Source organism: Micromys minutus (assembly GCF_963924665.1).
Source record: "Micromys minutus genome assembly, chromosome: 18".
Lineage (NCBI taxonomy): Eukaryota > Metazoa > Chordata > Mammalia > Rodentia > Muridae > Micromys > Micromys minutus.
Genome location: NC_137953.1, coordinates 40,650,135 through 40,658,210, shown reverse-complemented (window position 1 = coordinate 40,658,210; position 8,076 = coordinate 40,650,135). Strand labels below are relative to the sequence as shown.

At 49.8% G+C, this 8,076-nt stretch overlaps 1 protein-coding gene across 5 annotated transcripts in view; it reads right to left on the bottom strand.

The window, feature by feature from the left end:
• Positions 1–1,941: 1,941 nt before the first annotated feature.
• Positions 1,942–8,076, bottom strand: part of HIPK2 (homeodomain interacting protein kinase 2) — a 167,209-nt gene continuing 161,074 nt past the window's right edge. For all 5 annotated transcript variants that reach the window (XM_080932149.1, XM_080932150.1, XM_080932152.1 and 2 more), the window contains exons 13-15: positions 7,128–7,375; positions 3,034–3,197; positions 1,942–2,532 (exon numbers count right to left, since the gene is read on the bottom strand). In XM_080932149.1, coding sequence (XP_080788275.1) covers positions 2,071–2,532; positions 3,034–3,197; positions 7,128–7,375 — 874 coding nt within the window. In that variant the 3' untranslated portion in view covers positions 1,942–2,070. The remainder of the gene's footprint in view (positions 2,533–3,033; positions 3,198–7,127; positions 7,376–8,076) is intronic.

The following is an 8,076-nucleotide window of genomic DNA, read 5'->3' as shown; positions in this document are numbered from 1 at the left end:
AGTAGATTGATCAGGGCCTAAAGAGGGAGGGAAGGGAGGGGGCTGGAGGATTCTGGACTGCTGACCAGAGACCTCTTTGTACCTGATGATGTGGATGAGGGGCCAGCTAGGACTCACATCAGGATCAAACAATTCATACCATTCTACTATGGCCCGTCCTGGACCTGACTTGTCTCTAACATCCATGGCTTCAGAGAACTCCTAACCACTCTACTGTTCAAAGCTGGGAAAATATCCAGAATGCAACAAAGAGGCTCTCGGTAGATCTCTTTGGAGGCTTAATTGTCCGTGGCAGTGTTTTCTCAGTGCAATAGACCCCTGGCCACCTCATTAGTGCCCTGTAGCCCTCTACTCATTCCTCTCAAAGGCAGAGGTCAAACTGTCTAGGGAGAGCTAGGTTAATTTCAGGAAAGAAGTGACAGCTTACTTACCAGTGGAGGTCTGTAGGGGAGAGAGCTGGCAAAACTAGGAGCCTGAGTGGCTCCTGAGCTGGTGGAGACGTGGGTGTGTCTGAGACTACCAGGCTTCTTGTAGAAGGGAGGGACTGGGGAGGTAACATCTCCTGCCCTCTCCTCATAAGGCTCCAGGAAGGAGGTGGTGGGCTTGGAGGCTGAGGCATCAGCCTGGCAAGTTGACATTCCTAAGACTCCCCTAGCCAGACATGACAGAGCTAGGGCAGGGCGAGGAGTCTCTCTGGATCTCTGCTCTCAAAGTAAAACTCACCGAAAGAGCGGTCACCAGCGTGCCTCACCATACGGCACCCACATCCCTTCTGAGATCCACGATTCTCCCCTTTCATTATGTGAGCTTCTTTGAGATCCTTGTGCTCACAAAGAGCCCAGGAAAGACAATCCACATGACATTAAAACACAAAGAGCCAAGTACAATAATAACAGCTTACACAAGAGCTGAGGACATCTTACCAGCCCCAACCAGTTTCTTGGGGTACCAGTGGAAGTAAACCCTTTGCCGGTCTCTGTCTGTCAGTCGTTAAGGCACTAGGAGGGAATGATGTAAAATCAAGACTGCAAGGGCTGTGACGGCGGTGCCAAGGGACACACGGGGAGGGTGGCAGCCCCGGTCACACCCACATGTGCTCACGCACACTCACTCGCTCACCTGGACCACCACATTGGTTCCATGCCTATGTTAAATCACTTCGTTTGTGCAATTCTATTGAGGAATAGTCTATTGGTATCACTGGAGTAGAAACACAAAGTAGGAAACAAGGGTGCAGTGCTACATTCTTCTAGGGTGTCCAGGACAACCACTAGTCCTACGCTACATGACCAGGGGTTGATTAAAGAGAAAAAAAAAATCTCAGAAAAGAAAAAAAAATTAAAGACATACATCATTAATGACATCTGAGGAATAACATTGCTTAGGGATTTATCCAGAATGCTCCAAAAGAGGAAACCTGCCCTTCTGTGGGATCTTTCATTAGTTTGGCTGACCCCACTATTTCTGACAAATAAGTTAGAACTGGGCTTTGCCAACCCCAGACCAAACCCCAAATATGAGCCTCCTCAGGCCAGGCCTAACATTTGAAAGGGATGTTGACCCTTTTGGAGTTCTGGGGAAATCCCTAATTTTTATGTTCAATTAATTAAAAATCTATTGGATTTCCATATCAGGTGTCCCCGACAGCAAATTCTTCAATGTCACTTGCTGCCATATGAAAATAATCTTTAAAAAGTTCATAAAGTTCTTCAAAACCTGGGGCCCCTTGCTTCCAGAGTCTTCCTGTTGCTCCTCTTCTCCTGTCCAGTTTGGTGCAGAATGGATCTGTGAGCTGTGTTTTTTTCTTTTTTCCTCTTTCGTTACTAACATTTTTCTTTTTATTTTTTTTTCCTTTTTCTTTTTTAAAATAAAAAGCATAGATTTCCCTCCTTTTAAAATGTTCTCTTCTCCGCTCTAAGTCGTCCCACTTCCTAGTTCAAGTTTTATTTGTGCCCCCCTCCCTGCCCCATTTGCATTGTTTGTGTGCGGCACCTGCAGTAGAGATTCCCAGCTCCCCAGGTGGGTCTGGGAGCTCCTCCACCCTCCTCCCTGGCGGAACTCCTCCAGTGTCTATATGTAAGGGTATTGGTTCACCTTGGCAGGACTCAGTGGGTATCCAGTGTAGACCGTGGAGGCTGGCGAGGCGCTGATATAGGTCTGGTGGGCAAACTGGGCTGGATACTGACTGGGGTGGATGGTGGGTGAGGGCAGGACCCGGGGTCCCATGCTCACAGGGACCTGGTGGACGATGCTGGCCGGATAGGCAGTGTGCTGCACGGTATGGCGTGCTGAGCCTTGGGATGCCACCAGGTGGGCTACAGTGCCGGTGGAGCCTAGGGCTGTGGGTGCTGTATAGGTGTAGAGGTGAGGCTGGGTAGGAAGGTGGGCAGCTGCAGCCAGGTGGGGGTGAACAGTGCCATGGCTGGGGCTGTTGTGCGGGAAGGTGTATGGAGCCTGTGCCATGGTTGGAGTGATGTAGGCCTGCTGTCGACGGTGACTCCCGGTACGGTCCGCAGCCATGTGCTGCTGAGCCTGAGAAGGAAAAGCAGCAGAGAGACTGCATTAGGGGGAGGTGGGGGAAGAAGGGCAGAAGGGGAAGCAGGAGTGACAACAGATACTTCCCTTCAAAAGCAGAGAACATGAACATTTGTCTAGATTGAGGAAGTAATGTTTACCTGGCCAGTCACCAGGCCAGGGTGTTATTCAGCAAGCCCAGAACAAAGCTGGTGGGACACTTGGCTGAGTCAGAGGACCCTTCTCTCAGTGACTGCCCTCCCACATCATGTGAGATCTCATTTGGGTCTTCCAGAAACAGTCCAAGCAAAATCCCTCTCTCCTGTAAAAACCCAAATTTCTGGGGCGTGTATGTAGGTCTCCGACCCTCTGATCAGCAGGCCTGTCCAGGTACCACGGGACTAAGTACTCTGTCACTTTGCTTTGGGCTGGCTCTCTGCGAAAAAGGGTTGGTCTAGGGTAGGAATAAACCAACAAGACCCCTTAAGGACACTGCCTACTGTGGCTGCCGGGGTTTACCTGGCTGAGATTGAGGGGCTGCTGCTGCTGGAAGTGGGGGCCTGGCCGCTGCTGACGGTAGGCGATGGCTCCTGTTGAGCTCCCTGAAGAGTGGCCACTGGTGGAGGTCACGGTGCTGGAGGACTTGGACTTGAAGGAGGACGAATGGTGACTGGTATTGATGGCTGAGGGAGGAGGAACAGGCCATGTAGGTCAGTGGCATGCCCTTGGCTGTCTAGAAGATATGTCCCCCTTCCAGACAGCAGCCTCCCAGGAAGGACATGTTCCTAAGACTATCCAGGCATAAACCACATAGTCTCCAGACCTAGTCAGGCTTCACCTGACTCTGGAGAGGCACCTGGGTCTGACCTTGGCTGCATGTGGCGCTTACACTAGCCCCACACTCACTGGTCCTCTGGGGGAAGTGTTATAGCAATATCTGGTGGTGTGTGGAAGGAAAGAGGCCTGCCTGGTTCCCCCACACTATCCCAGAGGGTCAGATGTGATCATGCTAATGGCTGGACCTAGCACACAGCCAGACTGAACAGAAGTTACAAGAACTCTGCAGCTCTCCTGACTCCAGGCAGGATGAGACTAACTCTCCCGGGGAATGGCCTGACATAATCACTGTTCCTATGGTACTGACAATGTGGAGACTGCCTAGCTAGGAGGTTGCTCTACACATTGGTCACTGTGGTTCCAGCCCTGTAGCTGGGGGTGGCATAAGAGTCTGCATTATAACAATTAGAACAATTCTGGGAGTTGATGCTGCTGGGTGGGAAGACCACAGCCTTAATGGGTAGGAGACTGAGGAAGGGCAGTTCCCACATCAGATGTCTCTAAGTACCTGGCCAAAGGGGCCCAGAGCTCTATTAGAGCCTGCTGTCTGCCAGGCACTATGACATGTACCACCCAGGAAGCAGATGGGTGACAGTGGCAATAAGATAGCATCTCAAAGCATAAGGGCAAGAGGTAGAGAACACAGGGCGATGCTAACGGATGATCAGGACAGACCTTCACTGTCCAGTGGGCAGGGTGAGACCTTTGCCCCCTGAATAAAGTAAGAGCAATGCTTTGCAGAGCAGAACACTTGGATGCTCAGGCCACAGCCCTCTTCCCTTTTATTTTTGGTAGGGTTATTATGCAGCCCAGGCTGCCCTCAAACTTGCAATCCTCCTGTCTCTGTTTCTTCTGTGATGGCATTATAGATGATCAGACCTGGCTGAGCAATAGTCTTTACTGAACAATACTCATAAGAAGCAGGCACACAATCTTGAGGAGACACTGCGTGTCCCTAGGACCTGCAAAAGAACCTAAGCAAACAAGTGAGGGAGAAGGACCCAGGCACCTCCGCTGTGTTCTACGGTTCAAATGCCCAAAGGAACACAAAAGGCCTATGAACTGTACTATTGGTGTTGTATGGTTTAAAAGCCATAGTTAACATATTCATTCTGCTCCTTAAAAGCTAAAGAACAAAGAAGAATTAATTGAGAAGAAAATGGCTTTGGTTGGAGTAGAAGGACAGCCTCCCACTGCCCCAGGTGCCAGCCTAGCCAGGAACATAATGGCAGCTAGGAGACGGTGGTGTTGATTCAGTCTAAGGGAGAAAGCATGCTTAAGAAAAGCAATAAGCCCCTCAGCTACACCAGTCCAAGGATATCTGAGCCCTCTCATGCTGTGTCATGTAGCTAATGATTCGTTTCCTTCATTGAGTTTCTGGAATTGACTAAAATAAGATCTCTATCTTATTCTTAGGACAGATGACACTACACACTAAGAAACCATGTATAATAAAAGATGGAGCCTTTGAATGACTTGGGATAGATCAACTTCTTGACAAATTCCAGGGTTGGGAAGTCAGGGTTGTGAAGCCCAAGGTGAGTACTGACAATGGGAGAAGAGTTCCAGCAAAGGTATTGGGTCCAGGACAAAGAAAACCTTGAGGGCCCCAGACAGAGGGGAACATCCCACCTCTCAAGAAAACCCCAACCTCAAGTAAAGGAAGACTGATTTGCTGAGAAGGAGATGGTGTGTCCCGGAATGAGGTCCCCGTGTCTAACTGTGCACCCAAGGCTCACACACTTACCCACTGCACTGATTTTCCTTGGGAGGTGCCTAGGAATTGGTGTATTGAACTTCCTAGGAGTACAGAGGCATCAGGTGCTGGGGGAGCAGACTACTGCATTCAGGACTCTGCCCAGACTCAGCCAGTTAAGATTCTCAAAGCTCAGGCAAATCCCAGGTCTTTGAGGACTAGATATGGGAAAACAGAAAGCTGCCTGTCTTGGCTGTCAGTAGAGCCTCCCTTTCTCTCCAGGTGCCAGGAGCTCTTGTGCTGGACCTCAACTCCTCCCTGCTTGGTGACAGATCATGAACAGACCTCTGATGTAGTCCAGCATCCTAGAAACTTTGTAGGGATCATGTTAGAAGAAGAATCAATCAGTTCAAGGGATCTACAGCTTGAGTCTTCCAAATGACAGTGTTAGAAAGACCCCAGTGTTCTACCTATTGCATTGTTGTGGTGACTGGTCCAACTGTCAGAGTGGAAAAGCCTGGTTGTAGGATGGCCCTGAAGGGATCAAGAGACTCAGGTAGTGATTTTTTTCTTACTGAGGTGACTGAGGTAGCAATGGGCCTTCACTATCCTAACGTAGATTCTGGCCATGAGGGAACAGATATTCATGTAGTGTGTGCATTCGAATGTGCTTAGAGCATAGGAAATATGTAGCAGCAGATCCCAAGAGACCAGCTGCAAGGCCATGGCTACTCTGAGAACCTCTGTGCTCTTGTGGTAACCATAGTAGCTGCATGTCGAGTTTCTATGAAGACTAGTTATATTAGAGATAGTCCACATGGGGTTCATTCCATGTGCAAACCCTTCACTGGGAGGCTCAGCAGTCATGTTATTTCTTAGCCAGGGCACTGTGGGAGCCACACTGCTTCTTGCCTTGAGAGTCCTGACATTGAAAACTAGCCCCAACTCCAGCCTGTGGCAGCTGGGACATGACGATGAGCGGTGTGCCAGCAGATAGATTTAACACACCTATTTTCTGCAGAGGACTGGGGTGCCCCTAAAGCCACAGGTAGGATGCTTGAAAGAGGCCTGTGAGCATACTTACCCCACGTGGGCCACCCCCAGTCAGATATGATAAAGGAGAAAAAAGCCTAAGTCTGTTTCCATTTCCCTCCTGGCAGAATTGCTTGGTGTAGAAAGGGCCCAGTCACCGGCTTGCTGTGAATATCGGGAAAGCATTGCAAGTGGCTGCAGCAGGGGCCTGGAAAAGTCCCTACGTCTTAATCATACCCAGCACTGAGGGACACACCTAAGGAACTTGGTACCCACCAAAGAAGAGCCCTCATCTTCCAGGGTAACCTCAGGTATCTCCTATGGCCATGTCAGGTGAGAAACAGAAGGTCTCTACCAAGGAATAATAGCCTCTCATATCTAGACAAAGCTTGACAGTATGTCCTCTTCTGACGCCTGGCTGTGGCTGATGACAGCATGCAGAACAGACTTGCAGAGCCTTTGGCATAGCCTCCCATTCTCTCCCATTCTTGTATGTGAGCTGGAGTGAAGGAGACACTGAAGAGCATGGGGACCACTGCCTGACAAAGGCTAAGTTCACTGGCTTTCTGCCAGGGCCCAGTTCTCAGGACAAGGCTCATGGAAGGTTAGTTCTTTAAGTAAAGCAGAGAGAACTGTGCTCAGCTCAGATCTCTGTGCCCGGGGAAGTCCTGATAAAGGGTTCATGACCCTCACATGGCAAGGTCAGATCAAATGCTTCCTTACCAGATACTTGCTCTACTCTAGAAAGATGCCAGGACTGTCCAAACCAGTTGGTAAGAAAGTGGGGTGCTTCCATTGTTTATCAGCCCTGACAGAGGCAGAGCCACCTAGAGGACAGCGTGCTTTCAGAATTTCAAAAGGAAAATATTCTATGTAGAATATGATGACGGTGTATGATATAGGCAGGATCCCACTGTGGCTGCTTGAACAAAATCCAGTGTACAATGTAGATCACCTGAAATGATTAGGTATGTTCTGTTTCGCTACTACCAACATTTCTAATAGCAGAAAACAAGAAAAAGCAGAGAAATACGTGGCCCCAGGTTACCTGGCCCTAGGCTGTCACATTCTACCAACACTTCACTGGCCTGCGTCTTCAGTGGGGGCACGATGATGGTGCGGGGGTTGCCGGTGCAGTGGTTCTCTAGGCCCCCCTTGGTGTCCGAGGTGTTTGTGCCGTTGTGCCCTGTGCGCTGCTGCACCGAGTAGGGGCTGGTGTTGCTAGAGGAGTCAGAGTAGGGAGAATCGTGGACTGTGACACAGCTGATGACATTCTTTCTTTGCTTGGAGACTGTGCTGCAGAGTTAAAGGGAGAGGTTAGGACTGAAGGCTGGCTATGAGGTCAGAGTACATGGGAAGACAGGCAGAGCAGGGTGGCCTGGGCCTGGGCCACACTGATGCTTCTGGAAGCTAATGAGTGGGACAATCAACGAGGTGTCTAGGCTGTCCCCATGTGACAATCAGTGGAGCTGGACCACTAGAATTCGAGTCTGCATCAGTCAGGCAGTGGAAACTGGAACTGAAGGGAATGGGCCTGAGTTTGGATTCTGGGCCTATGAGAACCAGCAGTGTAAGCAGGAAGGGAAGAGGTGTCCAGTGATTCAGGACGCTGCAGGAGGGACAGGGGATGGGTGACAGTCTGAGAACTCATCATTCAGAAACGCTGAAAAACAGAAATTGAGTTGAATTTGAGTTATTATGTTCAGGCTACCCAGGATCTCTGGGTGCTCATTTTTAGGGATGACCTGGACTTCCTGCAGAGTTCCCATCCCCTGGGCCAAGGTCAGGAGACACTATTGCACTCAGCTCTGAAGACAAGCCTCCTGTGTGCTAATGTCACCAGGGAGTGGCTCCCAAACCCTGGTCTTCATTTCTAACTAGAACTTTACCTAGAAACAGGGAAGAACTAGCTTGGAATGGCTCTTGGCTAACACTTGTTTTTCATAGAGCTTTATGCTCCTGTGGTTACTCTGGGAACCAGTTCTATCTGCCTGTGG